The 16484-nt window shown below is 45.0% G+C and overlaps 1 protein-coding gene across 6 annotated transcripts in view; it reads left to right on the plus strand.

Moving 5' to 3' along the window:
* SPECC1 (sperm antigen with calponin homology and coiled-coil domains 1) overlaps window positions 1-16484 on the plus strand; it is a 293600-nt gene that overhangs the window by 115820 nt on the left and 161296 nt on the right. The window contains exon 1 of one of the 6 annotated variants that reach the window (XM_037810362.1): window positions 5981-6170. The exons of the other annotated variants lie outside the window; for them this stretch is intronic. Coding sequence (XP_037666290.1) covers window positions 6131-6170 — 40 coding nt within the window. The 5' untranslated portion in view covers window positions 5981-6130. Of the gene's footprint in view, window positions 1-5980; window positions 6171-16484 lie in introns of those variants that run through there. 6 annotated transcript variants of the gene reach the window in all.

Raw genomic sequence — 16484 nt, forward strand, 5'->3', positions numbered from 1 at the left:
ATGGTGATAAGTGTTAAGGAGTTCAACCAAGCAAGGGTGTGTGTATTGAGGGTCTAGTTTGCTATTTAATGTGGCGTGATCAGGAAGCCCCTCTTAATATGGTGTCATTTAAGTAGAGACCTGGGAAGCAAGAGAGCGTGAACCATGTGGTCTACATAAAGTAGATATCTGCGGTGAGTGTTTCAGGCCGGGGGAAGAACGAGCGCAAAGGCCCTGGGGTAGGAGCACGCTTGAGTTATTTGAGGAATGGCACGGAAGTCAGTGTGGGTGGAAGCAATGAGAGAGGGAGGCAGGCCACTGAGTGGGGGACGGGAAAGAGAAGCTCATTCCGGGCCTTGGAGACCATTGAAAGGGCTTTGGCTTTTCCTCTGAGTGAGACAGAAAGCCAGTGGAGAGTTGTGGTAGGTTGACTTAATGTGCCCCAACAAAGACATGTTCTTAATGTTAATCCAATTCCTATGGGTGTGAACCCATTGCAAATAGGACTTTGGAATATGTTATTTTTAGATACAGTGTAGCCCAAAGGAAGCAGGGTGGGTCTTAACCCAGATACTGGAGGTTTATAAAGAGAACTGGAAAGTCAGAGAAGCGAAAAACAAGAGGACATCACCATGCCATGGAACCCCAAGGGTCATTGGCAGCCAGCATGGGGATGCTCCAGTCTCTGGGGAGAAAGGAAACCTTGCTGATATCTTGATTTTGGACTTCTTTTAGCCTCAAAACTCTGAGCCAATGAATTCCCATTGTTTAAGCCAAACCATTGTGGGGTATTTGCAATAGCAGCTCAGGCAAACCAAGACAAGACTTGTTAGCAGAGGTATAACACTGTCTGAGTTAGGTTCTAGAAGTGTCATTCTGGCTGGCTATTGTGTGGAGAATAGACAATGAGGACGCAGAAGAAGGGGGACTGGTTAGGAGGCGACTGAAGTAACCCTGGGAGGAGATGACAGTGGCTTTGACCCAGGGATAGCAAAGGAGGTGGTGAGCAGTGATAAGATGTGCTGGCATGTGTGATATATAATGCTGGGTGCATAACGATGGAGCAGGTGTCAATGTGAAAGAAAGAACAGGGCCAAGGTTTGGGGCTTAAGTTGCTGGAAGAATGGAGTTTCCACAGTTGGAGATGGAGGAGACTGTGGGAGACATAAATGTGTAGAAGAAAACCAAGAGTGGAGTTTTGTTCAGGTTAAATTGGAATTGCCTATTAAGACATCTAAGTGGAGGTATCAAAAAGTTAGTTGTATAGTCCACAGCAAAGCAACTAGAGCTAATAAACAAATTCAGCAAAGTGGCTTGCTGCAAGATCAACACACAAAAGTCAGTGGTGTTTCTATATACTAGTAATGAACAATGCAAAAAGGAGATAAAGAAAAAAATTCCATTTACAATAGTAAGTCAAAGAATCAGATATCTAGGAATAAATTTAATCAGGGATGTAAAGGACTTAAAACATTGCTGAAAGAAATGAAAAAAAAAAAAAACCTAAATAAGTGGAAGGATGTTCTATGTTCATTGATTGGAAGACTAAATATTGTTAAGATGCCAATTCTACCCAAAGCGATTTATAGACCCAATGCAATTCCAATAAAAATCTTAAAACGGAATCATTTGCAGAAATGGAAAAGCCAGTCATCAAATTCATATGGAAGGGAAAGTGGCCCCGAATAACCAAAACCGTCGTGAAAAAGAAGAAAAGCGTTGGAGGACTTAGGCTTCCTGATTTCAAAACTTATTACAAAGCTACAGTAATAAAAACAGCATGGTGCTGGCACAAGGACAGACATATAGACCAATGGGATAGGACTGAGAGCTCAGAAATGTACCCTTATGTTTATGGCCAACTGATTTTTGAAAAGGTGGCAAAGATTACTCAATGGGGAAAGAATAGTCTTCAACAAATGCTGCTGGGAAAACTGGATCTCCATTTGCAAAAAAAAAAAAAAAAAAAAAAGGAGGACCCCTACCTTATACCATATACAAAAATCAACTCAAAATAGATCAAAGACCTAAATATAATACTAGAACTATCAAAGTCCTAGAAGAAAACATAGGGCAGCATGTTGAGGACCTTGCGTTAGGCAGTGGTTTCTTAGACTTTACACACAAAGCACAAGCAACAAAAGAAAAAATAGATAAAAGGGACTTCATCAAAATTAAAATCTTTTGTTCCTCAAAGATAGATACAATGGGAGAAAATATTTGGAAATTACATATCTGATAAAGGATTAATATCCAGTATATTTAAAGAAATCCCTCAACTAAGCAACAGAAAGACAAACCAGTTAAAAAAATGGGTCAAAAAAATGTAAACAGACAACTCTCCAAAGAAGGTATCCAAACAACTATAAAGCACATGAAAAGGTGTTCAACATTGTTAGCCATGAGGGAAATGCAAATCAAAACCATGAGATACCATTTCATACCATTAGAATGGCTATTAAAAAAAAAAAAAAACAGGAAATAATAAGTGTTGGGGAGGTTGTAGCAAAATAGGAACAGTCATTCACTGCTGGTGAGAATGTAAAATGGTGCAGCTGCTGTGGAAGACAGTTTGGCGGTTCCTCAGAAAGCTAAGGCTAGAACTACCATATGATCCAGCAATCCTACTTCTAGGTATATGACCCAAAGAATTGAAAGCAGGGGCTTGAACAGATATTTGCACACCGATGTGCATAGTGGAATTATTCACAATTTCCAAAAGATGGAAGCCACCCAAGTGTCCAACAACCAATGAATGGATAAATAAAATGTGGTATATACATACAATGGAATATTATTCAGCCATAAAAAGGAATGAAGTTCTCATACATGCAACAACAAGGGGCCCTGAATAGTAAAAGCCATCTTGAAAAAGAACAGAGTTGGAGGACTCACACTTCCCATTCTTAAAACTTCTTTCAAAACCACAGTAATCAAAACAGCATGGTACAAGGACAGTTCTGGCACAAGGACAGATATATAGACCAATGGAGTCCAACTGAGAATTCAGAAATAAACCCTCAACCTTTGGCCAACCCTCAACCTTTGGCCAATTGAGTGCTATGTTCACTTAGTGGAGAAATAATAGTCTCTTCAACAAACAGTCTTGGGAAAACTGGATGTCCAGCTACAAAATAATGAAGGTGGACTCTTACATCACACCATGTACAAAAATCAACTCAAAATGGATCAAAGACCTAAATATAGGAGCTAAAACTATAAAACTCCTAGAAGAAAATGCAAGGAACATCTTTAAGATCTTGTGTTAGGCAGTGGTTTCTTAGACTTTACACCCAAAACAAGGAACAAATGAAAAAGTAGGTAAATGGAGCTTAATCAAAATTTAAGATTTTTGTATATCAAAGGACTTTATCAAGAAAGGAAAAAGAATCCCTACAAAATGGGAGAAAATATTTAGAAACTATGTATCTGATAGGGGTTTAATACCCAGAATATATAAAGGACCCCTGCAATTCTGCAACAAAAAGACAAGCAACACAATCTGGACCGACGTTGTGGGATTGATAACATCTTCTTGACCAAAAGGGGGATGTGAAATGAAACAAAATAAAGTTTCAGTGGCTGAGAGATTCCAAATAGAGTGGAGAGGTCATTCTGGTGGGCATTCTTATGCACTATACAGATAACCCTTTTTAGGTTTTACTGTATTGGAATAGCTAGAAGTAAATACCTGAAACTATCAAACTGCAACCCAGTAGCCTTGACTCTCGAAGATGATTGTATAACAATGTAGCTTACAAGGGATGACAGTGTGATTGTGAAAGCCTTGTGGATCACACTCCCTTTATCCAGTGTATGGATAGATGAGTAGAAAAATGGGGACAAAAATCAAATGAAACACAGGGTGGGGGGGGGGATAATTTGGGTGTTCTTTTTTACTTTTATTTTTTATTCTTTTACTTTTTCTGGTACAAGGAAAATGTTCAAAAAATAGATTGCGGTGATGAATGCACAACTATATGATGGTACTTTGAACAGGTGATTGTACACTTAGGATGACTGTATGGTATGTGAATATATCTCAATAAAATTGAACTAAAAAAAAAAAAAGACAAGCAATCCACTTAGAAAATGGGCAAAAGATTGACATTTCTCCAAAAAGACTGATAAATACATCAAAACATGCTCAACGTTAGCCTCAGGGAAATGCAAATCAAAACCACCATGAGATACAATCACACACCCACTGGAAGAGCTGCTATTAAAAAAAAAAAAAGCAGAAAATGAGTGTTGGAGAGTATGTGGAGAAGTAGGAATACTTGTACATTGTTGGTGGGAATATAAAATGGTGCAGCCACTTTGGAAATCAGTTTGGTGATCCTAAAATAGTTACAAATAGAATTATCACGATACCTGGCAATCCCACTTCTAGGTATATAGCCCAAAGAATTGAAAGCAAGGACTCAATGAGATATTTGCACACTGGGTGGAGGAGAGGAATGGGGAGTTAATGTTTAATGTTTAATTGGTTCAGAGCTTCTGTTTTGGGTGATGGAAAAGTTTTGGCAATGGATGAGGGTGAGGAAGGCACAACTTTGTGAATGTAATTAACACCACTGAATTTACATTTGAAAAAGGATAGAGAGGGAAATTTTAGATTGAGTACGTTGTCGCACACACACACACAGACACACACACACACACACACACAACCCCATAGAACTGTATAACACAAAGAGAGAACCCTAATATAAACGGTGAGCTGAAGTTAATGGCATAATTATAATATTGTTTCATCAGTTGTAACAAAAGTAGCACACTAATGCAAAATGTTAACCATAGGGAAAACTTTAGGGGAATGGCATATGGGAACTCGACTTTCTACATGATGTTTTGGTAAACCTACAACTGTGCTAATAAAAAAAAGATGGATAAATGCATCTGGAATTCAGAAGACAGGACCACGCTGGAGATACTTGATGGTATTTAAAAACCACAAGCTGGTTGAGGGGAGCAAGGGAGTAGATAGAGAAAAGGTCAGGAGAATCCATGACTTTGAGGGGTCTGAGAAAGGTGGCCACAGAAGTGGGCAGAAAACTAGGGAAGTGTGGTGTTGACAGTTATCAATTGTGTCTGAAGATCTGGATAGTCAAGTAAGATGACTGAAAATGCATAGTGTTAAAAGTGATGGTGAGTTATAACCAGTCATTCCACTAATAATTGTATTAGTCCTAAATATTTTCACTGCCAGATGTAATTAGTTCTCAGTGTTTTCACTGTGAGACTAACTTATGGAATCGTTCAGGATAATTTCCGTCAGTCAGTCCTTTCTGATAGCAGCAAAGGTGTTTCCGCTTAAGATTTGCATGCATTTTTATAATTAGCTGAAGTATTCATCTTGGATAAGGGGCAATGTTTTGCTCGCTTTATTTTTCTTTACCTCTTCACAAGCGTTGTCATCTGTCCTTCCTTCCTTCCTTCCATCCATCCATCCATCCATCCACCCAGAAAATACTTATTAAGCGCCTGTCCTATGCCAACTCTAGACCTTTCTTGTCCTGGTAGAAAATCTAATTTCTCATGCGCAGGATTTTGCCTTGCCCGTGGCACTTGCTTTCGGTCTCCCTGCTGTGGATTTTTTCCAGCCCCTGTTGTCCAGATGCACTTCTCAGCGTTTGTCCTTAGAGGCCTAAAAGCCGGCCGGGGGCGGGGCATCCCTCCCAGGGCTGCGGGCCTTTTGCACGCCCGAGAATGATATGCAGATGAGGCGGGCTGGGCGGGCCGACGGGAGAGCGAGCCGGCGGCCCCTAGGTGAGGTGGGCGGGCCGAGCGGACAGGACCGCTGCGCCTGGCGGGTGGTGTGGCGTGAGGTGGGCGGGGCGAGCCGCATGTAGATGAGTGGGCGGGGAGGTCGGGGCGGGCCGGTAGCCTGGAATTGAGGTGGGCGGGGGCGGGCGCATGCAGATGAGGGGGCGTGTCTGATGCAGATAAGGGGCGGGGCCGGCGGCCGGCGTGCAGATAAGGGGGCGGGGCGGCCCGCACGGGCGAGGATCGGCCGGCGGCCGCGGCGGGGAGCGGGCGGCGGCGCGGCCCTTTCTTTGACGGCGCGGCCCCGCGGGAGGCAGCCGCCTGCAGGCCGGAGTGGAGCCCCTGCAGCCCCCGCCCGGGCCGCGGCCCGCGTCCAGCGACGATGGGCAACCACTCGGGGCGGCCCGAGGACCCGGAGCCAGGTCTGTGCGGTCGGCGGGGTCGCCCCGGCCCCCTCCCCCTCCCCGGCCCGCGCCCTTCCCCCACCGCCCTCGGCCCCGCGTCCGTCCGTCCGTCCGTTCGTCCGTCCCCGCGGGCGAGCGGGCACGCGGCGGGGTGCGGTTCCCGGGTGTGAGTCCTGCCCCTGGAATGCGCTGGCGCGGTGGTGAGATTACCTGCGCCTGCCGGGCCACCAGGAAGCGCCGCCGGCCGCGAGCACGCACCTGGGGCCGCCTGCCGGGTGCGCCCGGGGCGCTGGGGAAGCCGCGGGGACCCCCGGCGCGCACTTCCCGGGCGTTCGCAGCCAGGGGGGCGACTGCGGGCGCCCCCGGCCCCTGTCCGCTCGCAGGCCGTCGGGTGCTGGCTCGGGCTGCCCGCGGCCCCGGGAGGTGGCGGCCGGTCAGCTGAGCCCTTACTCATCCTCGGAGCTCGGGCTGGAGCGGGGCTGGTTCCCGCCCCGAGTAATCTGCCCTCTTCCTGGGATGCCAGCGCACTTCTCCGGTTTATCAGATTTCCTTTCCTCTGAGCTGAGCTGAGCGTGGGGCGCCCGCCGGGCCCGGGTCTTCTCCCGCGTGGTCCCACCCAGGACCGCGGCGCAGATCCCATGCTGAGCAGCGCGGGGCTGTCTTAGAGACGAGCCAGACGTCTCTGCTGTCACATGGGGGGCACGGGATTCAGTACATGCAGACGGGGGGAGAGCTGATCTATTGTCTCTAGGTCATTTTTCATGCCAGTACTTTTTAATATTAATTGGAATGAGGAAATCAAGGCTCCGAGGTTGAAGTGGCTTGTCAGTGACCGACTTACCCCTCGAATAGAAACAGGGCTGGAGTTAAAACCTCTGTCTTCTGAAGCTCAGTCCACGGCTCCTCCCTGACCTTCCAGCTGAAGGTGTGGGGTGTTTCCCTCTCACACTGGGGGTACATTGGCCTGGTACAGCAGCCAGGATGGAAGACTTTGCCACACAGGAATACGGCTCAGAAAAATTTTAGAGGTGGGTAAGGTTACTGTATAGACTACACTGGGATAACTAACTTAACACAGCGCTTATCCAGAAGTCTTTTGGCAGCATAACCAATACAGACGACAGAATATCCTTGTCCCAAATGCGTTGTCGATAAACCATTAGGGAGAGGATATATAGCATTTTAAAAACATGCCTACCCAGGTGTTACTTCCTTTGTGTTAAAATTGTGAGAAGCCTGTTACCCTTGTTAGCACTTCTAAGAGCTCATTTGGATGCTTTTGTTCCAATTTCTAAGCAACCTCACTTTTTAAAGTACTCATATTTAGGAAATGAAAAGGATATTGTTAATGTAGTTTTCAGAGAGCACATGTAATTTCAAGATGGGAGTTCAGTCCGGTTTGCCACATGTAAAGATACAGGTATGTGATTAGGACGTGTCTGTAAAGACTTTGAATGCTGGAATACTGTTGGCCGAAAGTGTGAGTCATGTAATCCTAATTGGGATGAAGTGCTACAGAGTGCCTCAGTGGTGTGTCAGAATCCTGGAAATTAGAGTTTTGCTGAAGATTAATGTGTTCCCGAGCTTCTTTATCGTGACTTTTCTATACTTCTTGCTATGCTTGAAATAGTGAAAATATTAAGCCCTGTCTGAGCGTTGCGTCTTGCAGTCCTGTCTGTCTCCACACCTCTCGTGGTAACGGTGCCCCGGTCTTGTCGAGGCTTATGGCGAATCACACCGTGACCACTAGTCAAATGGTCACCAGGATGGCCAGTCACACCACTGACATTGATTCTCAGACATCACTGTCGCACCAGCTTTGGAGGTGGGCCTGCAGAGCAGTGCAAAATGCCCATCGTGACCTCTGTGGAACGAGAGCTTCCAGAATCACCTGAAGTTGTGTAATGTTTCTGTATATGTAGTGGAAGTTTATGAAAGTCTGAGATTACAAATCAAAATCTTTTCCAATGAGTAGTATTCTAATAGTATGGTGGAGTATAAAAACTAACTCCGTTGTGGATACAAGCTACTTATTAGTAAGTACTTACAATTTCTTAGGTATTGGGAAGTATTCAGAGCAAAAGGATGCAATGCCCCTCTTCCATGACGTGTACAAAGGATAGACCCCCAGAAGTGATGGGGGAGGTGACAGGTGCCGGGGGAGCAGTAAGGGGACAGACAGTCAGCTGTGCCCGGGAGGGAGGGAGAGCCGAGGAAGAGGTGGCAGTGTAGCCAGCCCTTCCACCCACCCTTCCAGGAGGAGTGGCGTGTTAGTGGACACTGCAGAGATGCGGCTGCAGGCAGCTTTGCACGTTGGGTCATGGGGAAAAGTCTGGAGCGCCTGGAGTGTTTGTTTTCTGTGTGGGAGATGAGTCTGGACAAGCAGGATGGGACAGGTCACAGAATGCCTAGAAAGCCATTCCAGGGAATGAAGGAATTTTAAAACCAGAAAGGATTGTCTTGTTCACTCCTCCCTTCCCCTTTACTTGAGTGATGACGTCAAGGCTCTGAGAGGTGAAGTGGCTTGTTCAGGTAACCTGTTCCTTGCAGTGGGCAGTGCTGTAATTAAATCCTCGGTCTTCCCAGGCTGAGTCCACTGCCCCTCATTCGCCGCTGGTGCCTCGGCTGGCCTGAGTGTGGAGCCGGCGTGGATCAGGATGGGGCCGGAGAGGTGGCTGCCTCCTCTCACAGCTGGGAAACATTGGGCCGGACTCTGGACACAAGGGCTTCCGTGGGCCCTCGGAGCCAGGAGCCCCAAGGCGAGGAGGAGACAGGTCTTCTGGAGGAGGCAAGGGTGCTCCCCCCACGTCTAGCTTCCACGTGAGTCCTGTCCTCTGCCAGCCGGGATAGAATGAGGATGGCAAGAGGTTTATTAGGGAGCAGCACCCAAGGAAGGTAGAAGGGCTAGGAATAGCAGAATTGGGCAGGGGAAGCCTTTAGACCCAGATGCTGATCTGACAGCTGCAAAGCAAAAGGGGGAGGCAGCTGGTTTGGGCATGGGGAGCCTCAGAGAACGATGTGGCTCTGACAGTCTGGGCCAACTGAAGGGGAAGGGGGGCTCCAAGGCAAAGCTTACCCATTGGAGGGTCCCTGGGTTGAGCAGAAATGGCCGGGCCCCTGTCCCCTGCTGTAGTCATCGTTGACTGGATGCTGCCTGGGAAGGCCCGTCTTCATGGAGGCGGATCCGGATGGTGCTAACGGCCGGATGCTGCGGCTGAATGGCAGGCTCCTTCTCGGAGGGCTCCACGTGGCCACCTCCATGGCTGGCTGCTACCAGGTCCATGGGGTCCCACAAGCGTCAAAGGACTGGGGTTGTTTGTGTCTCTGCCAGGTGGAAGCTCCTTGTGCCATCTCGGGTGTGCCAGAGACAGAAGGCAGGCCCTCCACTGCTGCTGCTTTCTAGCGTGGTGGCCTTCCTCTTCCATGGTATCTGCACCCTCGAGCCAGGACGTTGTAACTTATCCTGGTATCACACGGTGGACAAGAGAAATGGAATGGAAGACATGAAATCTTGCATGAATGGGGCAGTTAGAATCAGATGAACATGGAGGTGACTGCATCTCTTAGTCCTTAGAAGGTCTCAGCTAACAGCCCTTCAATTTCCAACCAGGTTATCTGTGCTTGCATCATCAGAAGGGGCGGCCGGGCATGGTTATGCAGTCTGTATACTGTTTAAAGGCATCTGGGTAAAGGGGTGAGTGGGTCCATGTGGAGTTGTCTCAACCCAGAGGAGAGGTGCCTTTTTGCAATCTTGCCCTGTTACAGTTTACACAAAGGCACCTGATAGGCTAAAGGAGGTCTTAGAAGGCGAGTTTAGGCTTTCCCCATTCTCAGTACTAGCTGATACCTGCTCACTGTCTGTTTTGAATTTGCATGTGTGTGTTTGAAAAATGAACACATATGGTATGAAATGAAAGTAAAAGCTTCTCTTCAGGCTCCCTGGGGTCCCATCTCTGTATTGTAGTTAATGCTAACTGTATTTACAGATAAATCCCAAATAGTCACTGAACACAGGAAAAGATTATTTCTTTCTCACATCACAGTCTGGCGTGAGTTGGGGGGCACTCCGGGAAGTTACAGGGGGTTGTTGGGAGACTCAAGCTGGTGGCGATTCACCTTCAGCATGGAACTTGCAAGTTGCCCTGGATCTGTCGGCAGTTGGGAAAAGAGAGAGCACCTGGAGGACCCTGCGGGAGGTCTTAGGGGCTGGGCCTGGAAGCAGTGCCCATCACTGGACAGACCCAGGCACCCCCCTCCTGGATGCCGAGGGACTGGAAGTGCCTTCTGGCCGAGTGCCCAGCAGAGCCCAGCATGGATGTCAGTGAGCGTTTGCAGTCTCTGGCACCCACTTTCCAGATGTGACGTCCCCTCTCAACCAAAATTCTGTCAATATTTTATTATGAATATGTTAAACATCACAAAAGTGGAAAGATAGGGCAAAGAGCTATATGCCCACCACCTTGAGTCTACAATTAACATTTTGCTCCATTTACTTTATTCATAGATTTCTCCTTCTATTCATTCCTCTGTCCACCTATCATCTTAATTTTCGATACATTTCAAAGAAATGGTGGTCGTCTATATAATATGTTTGTATACTATTTCTTAATTTATTAGCTTTAAAGGCTATCTTTTAATCCCAACTCTGAAAGTTAAGGAATTTCATGTGTTTTCACTACTCCATTCCTCTGCTCCTCCATTTCTGCAAGTCATATTGAAAACTTTGTAAATCTTCTCTTGTTAGTATAGTAAAATGCCAACGGTGGAATGTAAGTGGTGGTATACAGATGCTCACTATAGAAACCTTTCAGAATTGCTGTATGCTTGGACGTTTTCATTTAAAAAAACCTTAGAGGCCACACCCTGATCAAGATGGCGGAGTGAGACCTTCAGGGCTCCATCCCCCACCAAAAGCTTTGAACAACCAGCAAGAACTGGCAGAAGCATCTTTCTCAAAGCTCCAGAAAACAGTTAAGGGACGGCAGTAACAGGGCAAGTGCCGAATCAAGGAAAAGGCTACTTAAAAGCAGTAGGATCTGGTTACACCCCGGCTAGTCCTTTCCCCGTCCCTCACAGGCTCCACACACAGCGGTCCGTGCTCCCAATGTGGATCGTTGGTCCTGATTCTGCCATTTTGATCAGGATATGGCCTCTAAGGTTTTTTTAAATGAAAACGTCCAAGACTGCCCAAAATCTGTCCAGTGGAGTCCTGAGGGACTCAGCATCCCAGAACTCACCCTGGGTGTGGAAGGCGGCTCCTCCAGCTCTCCTACAGAACGTGGGGGAGAGCATGGCTGCTTGGGACAAGGAATTGCTGGCTGGAGGACACACAGTGCAGTGCCCAGGACCAAGAGGAAAATGTTTCTAGGGAAGAGGGGACATTGGTATCCATGTAAACAGAGGGATTACTAGGGCCACATCCTCGCATGCCCAAGATAAGATGCATGTGCAGAAAGGACCAGGGAGGTCCCTACACTTTGGCCTGGAGCTATTCTGTAAACTCATTGTATGGATAGGCCCTAAAGAGAGCACTTGCACAGGTCAATCTGCAAAGACCAGGAAAGGCCGGCCAGCCTGCCTGCCTGCCTGCCTTCCTTCCTTCCTTCCTTCCTTCCTTTCTTCCTTCCTTCCTTCCTTCCATCTCTCCCCCCTTCCTTCCTTCCCTCCCTCCCTCCCCCTTCCTTCCTTTTCTCCCTCCCTCCCCCCTTTCTTCCTTCCTTTCCTCCCTCCCTCTTCCTTCCTCTCTCCCTCCCTCCCTTCCTCCCTCCCTTCCCTTCCTTCCCTTCCTTTTTTTTCTCTGTTTTCTTTCTTACTATTACTTTTGTTGTTGTTGTTGTTAGCTCCTGGCATTCAAGGAAGGCTCTGTCATAACACTAGCTGGATACAATCTTGAGGAACAGGTGCCTCAGAATAAATTTCAGTGATAACACATTACATTAAATTTCAAAATGTCCAGGTTTCAACAAAAGGTTATAAAACATACAAAGAAACAAGAAGCAATGACCCTGGCAAAGGTGATTAAGGTTTAGAAACCCTCGGTGAGGAGGATCAGGCCTGGGACATACCAAAGACTTTTAAAAGTGGTCCTAAAAACACTGAAAAGAGCTAAAAGAAAATATGGACAAAGAACCAGAGGAAATTAGAAAAATGACCGATGAACACAAAGAGAATATCAATAGAGAGGTGGAAATTAGGAAAAGGAACCAAACAGAACTAGAGACCACAGTGGCACAAATAGGTCTGAGTCTCTTGAATATTGAAGATATAATACCAAAATTTAGATGGTTCCTAGTACATAAAAATGCTATCATTACTTGTTTGACTCTTTTAAATATTTCTCTGTTTGATTCTAAATCTTGAAAAAGGTGTTTATGTGTGTTTTCTTCCACATTTTGGGCTTGCTAGCATCAATTTGCTGAGTTTGTTTGTTGTTGTTGTTTTTAAACTAGCAGCGATCTCTGGCTGGAACAAGGACTGGATTCTTACCCTCGACTCCAAATCCTAGCTGAGCGCCTTGCTTTGCTCGGAGCATTTCCTTGAGCACATTTGATTTGAGCATTTTCAGGGATGAGCTGTGTGTGATGAATTTCTCAGCCTTTGTCTGAGGATGTCCATATCTTGCTCTCACCATGTATTGAGAGTTTGCCTGGGTATAGACATGTAGGATCAGAATCTCTGGAATCTCTTTATAGCACCAACTTCAGAACTTAAAGAAGGAACCGGTTGCACAGCTCAAGTGCCTTAAGGTTCTGGTTGTGTTTTATTTAATTCCTGCAGCTCTTCATAGGCGATCAGAACCCCCCTTCAGGCGGCCACATCTCTTGATCAGATTTTGCACTTCTTTGGCATTTAAACTATGGAAGTGTTTCCCCATCTGTCTCAGTTACCCACGGCTGCTGTAACTGAGATCCACAGACCGGGTGATGTCTGATTTAAACACAAATTTACTGTTCCACGAGTTTGGAGGCCAGACATTCGGAACCCAGATGTCGCAGGCTGTGCTCTCTGCAGCTGTGGCGTCCAGTGGTGCTGCTGCTGCTGATCCGTCCCTCCATCTGCCTGCAGCTCACGGCCGTCTGTCCCCTCCTCCTCCCTTGTCCAGATTTCCTCTGCTGACCAGGACTCCGGTCGTAGAGGGTCGGAGCCCATCCTGACTCAGTTTGGCCTCTGAAGAGCCGATTTATGGGTGGTTACTCCCCCAGGGCCAGGGGCTGGGGCTTGAGCGTGCTTTTGCGGGGGACGCGGTTCAGGCCATAACTCATAGGCCTTCGGATGGGTGCGACAGAAGACGAGCTACACGCCTTTCTTATACGTTCTGCATGTCAGGGCCATGTCTTTCTTGATATTAAAGCAAAAGGTGATTTAATTTTGGATGTCTTTCATGACTTTGACTTCCAGGGTCATTCTACTGAAACAGTGATATCAGCTAGAGACACACACCGCAAGGTGCCTTGAATGGGACGGAACCTTTCAATTGATAAAAACACGGTGAAGAAGGAAAAAGAGCAGTTACCAAGTCCAGTACGCCAAACAGAAAATCACTGGAAGTGACTAAAACAAATCCTATTAGATATGCAAGGAAAAACTCACAAGTGAAGTGCAAGAGTTTAACCAGGAGTTACAGACCATTTTTCCCGTATGTTCATGGAATGGTTAAAACACCGATCTGCTCTAGACCAGAAAGAAAACCTTACTACATCTCAAGGGAGATATTAGTGGTCACTCTAAAATGCAGTGAACTGTAAATAATAAATACAATTTTAAAAGCTTAATCCATTTGTAAAGATTACCTCAAATAGGAACTGAGAACTATAATTGAAGATCATTTAGCAAAATAATTATGTGATACTTCATAAAGTTATACTGTTGATAAGCAAATTCATTCCTCTGATAGCTTTTGTTATTAAAAAGAAAGAATGAAAATAAATGACATTAAATAATCCACACAAGAAATTAGGAAATAAACAACAAAAGACATCTGGGGAAAGGCAGGAGTTTATAAAAAGGGCAGAAATTAATGAGCTAGATTACGCCTGGTCTACTCGTCTCTTAGCCTCATCACCTAGTACAGGGCTTAACACACTTGGCACTAAATAAATATTTGTTGAATGAAAGAATATATGAATGAATAAAAAGAATAAAAATGCTAGAATTGAGAAGTTTAAGAGTACGTTCCTTGCCAAAACAGTGATGTAGTTAAAGCTGCAGTTGGACTAATTAAGAACAAGGAGAATACAAATATCCCAAGCTAGCAATGTAAGGATGTTTATAGTCAGTGATGTAGAGATTCCAAAACATAAGAATCAAAAAAATAGACAATTGTGATGAGTTTAAAATTTTCTAGGAAGACAAAGTCACCAAAATTAATTCATAAAGAAATGAATCACTTGGACAGAAAAATAATCTTAGAAGACACAGCAAAGTGACTTAAGAAGATACCTCCAAAAATAATCCTGAATCCAGATGGTTTTATAGGTAAAGTTTTCTAAATATGAGGAAAATAGGATTCCTATACTACTTAATGTCATCATTTGCCAAAGGTTGTTTCTCATATTATAGAGGATATACATGATTTAAGGTATATGCAGATGATTATTTCTTATTTTAGTCATTAAAATGTGTTATAAAAAGAATAACTAGTTCATCAAATCTGTCTGTTGCTTAGGATGAGATTAGGTTAAAAAAAAATGAATCAATATTACGTTTATACAGGAAAACATTAAATATACAATGGGTCAGTGAATGAAAATATGGCCAAAATTGTGAGCATGATAGAAATTTGAAAAATATTCCAAAGTACTGAAAAGATGTAAAGCATCAATTTGTTTTAAGAAAAGTACTACTAAGACTGTTAAAGTACTTCTGAAACTAACACTTCTCGAAGATTGCACTAACGTAGAAAGCCAGAGTGCTTTCTTAATGATACAGATATACAAGTCCTAAATTTAAGCCAAATTTAATCCTACCATTTACTTTTAAAAATACTGCATCTTTGCTAAAAACAGAAGCAGGTCTATTCCAAGAATGCACTAATTTTATTAAATAAATAGAATTCACAGCATCGTAAGTTTATAGAGGAAAAAAAAGGTAATCTTACTGTATGTCAATAATAATGCATTTAATTTAGCATCTACCTCATAAACATTTAATAAGAATAGATGGATGCCTTCTTAAGGTAATAAATAAAATGGTCTGAGCGCCTCACGCCCCGTGCTTACCAGGAAACTGAAAGCGCTCCATCGAGGTCAGGGACAAAACAGTGGTGCCCATTATCACCAGGACTGTAGGACATTGTTTCAGATGTAAAAACAAAGCAATAAGATAAAAAAAAAAGTTCATTTAAAAAAAGAGACAAAGTCATTATTTACAGGTGCTGTAATTTTCTTGCTAGAATAGCCAAAATTGACGTTAGAACTAATGAGGATTCAGTAGGGTAACCCATTTGCAAATGAATATACAAATCTGTATATATGTATGAATATGTGTGCATGTATGTATATGTGTATATAACAGTAGCTTTCTTTTATGCTAGTAATAATTGGAAAAAACATTGTTTTTTTTAGAAAATCATATTTGTAATAAATGCAAAATGTATAAAGCCTGAGGGAGAAATAACTGCGTGAGGCCTTTGGGGTGGACTAGAAGGATCTGTAGACACGGGTACTGGTGAGATAGATGTCGTCTGGTGTATTGAGAAACAAACCTTCAGTATTACAGTTCTTCAATTTAGTCAGAAATAGTTGCCGAGTTTTGTAAAATGCCTTTTTGGGCGTTGCCTTGGTTTGCCAGTATCGCCATAACAAACGCCACCCCCGATTGGCTTAAACCACAGGTGTTTGCTGCCTCCCGGTTTTGGAAGCAAGAAGTGCCAGCATTGAGGGCCCAACAGGCCGCGCTGCCTCCCGGGTCTGCAGCGTCCCAGGGCTGTGTGCGGGTCCCCGGGGCTCCTCTGGCTTCTCACCAGTGTGCTCTGCTGGTCTGAGGCCCACACCCAGTCCGGCACCATCCGCGGCACCCTCAGAGCCTGTCTGCAGACGGTTCCCCCTGCAGGGACGGGCCTGAGTCAGTCCCCAGCACCCGGCCATATTGAATTCCTTTTTTTAATATAACATAATACATCCCAGAGCTCTTATCAGCTGCTAATTAGTCATCCCTAGTATTAGTGTAGAGTTGGTAAGATGTTCCTGTTAAGTATGGTCATTGATACGTATCGGGTAGTTTTTCCATACGCCACTCTGTTGTTAACCCTCTGCAGCAGTGTCATACCTCGTGAGTATACCATGCTAACACTTACTTAGCCTTGTGGTGCTACTCTGTGGGTTTTATGCCTTT

The sequence above is a fragment of the Choloepus didactylus genome, chromosome 18 (assembly GCF_015220235.1).
Source record: "Choloepus didactylus isolate mChoDid1 chromosome 18, mChoDid1.pri, whole genome shotgun sequence".
Lineage (NCBI taxonomy): Eukaryota > Metazoa > Chordata > Mammalia > Pilosa > Megalonychidae > Choloepus > Choloepus didactylus.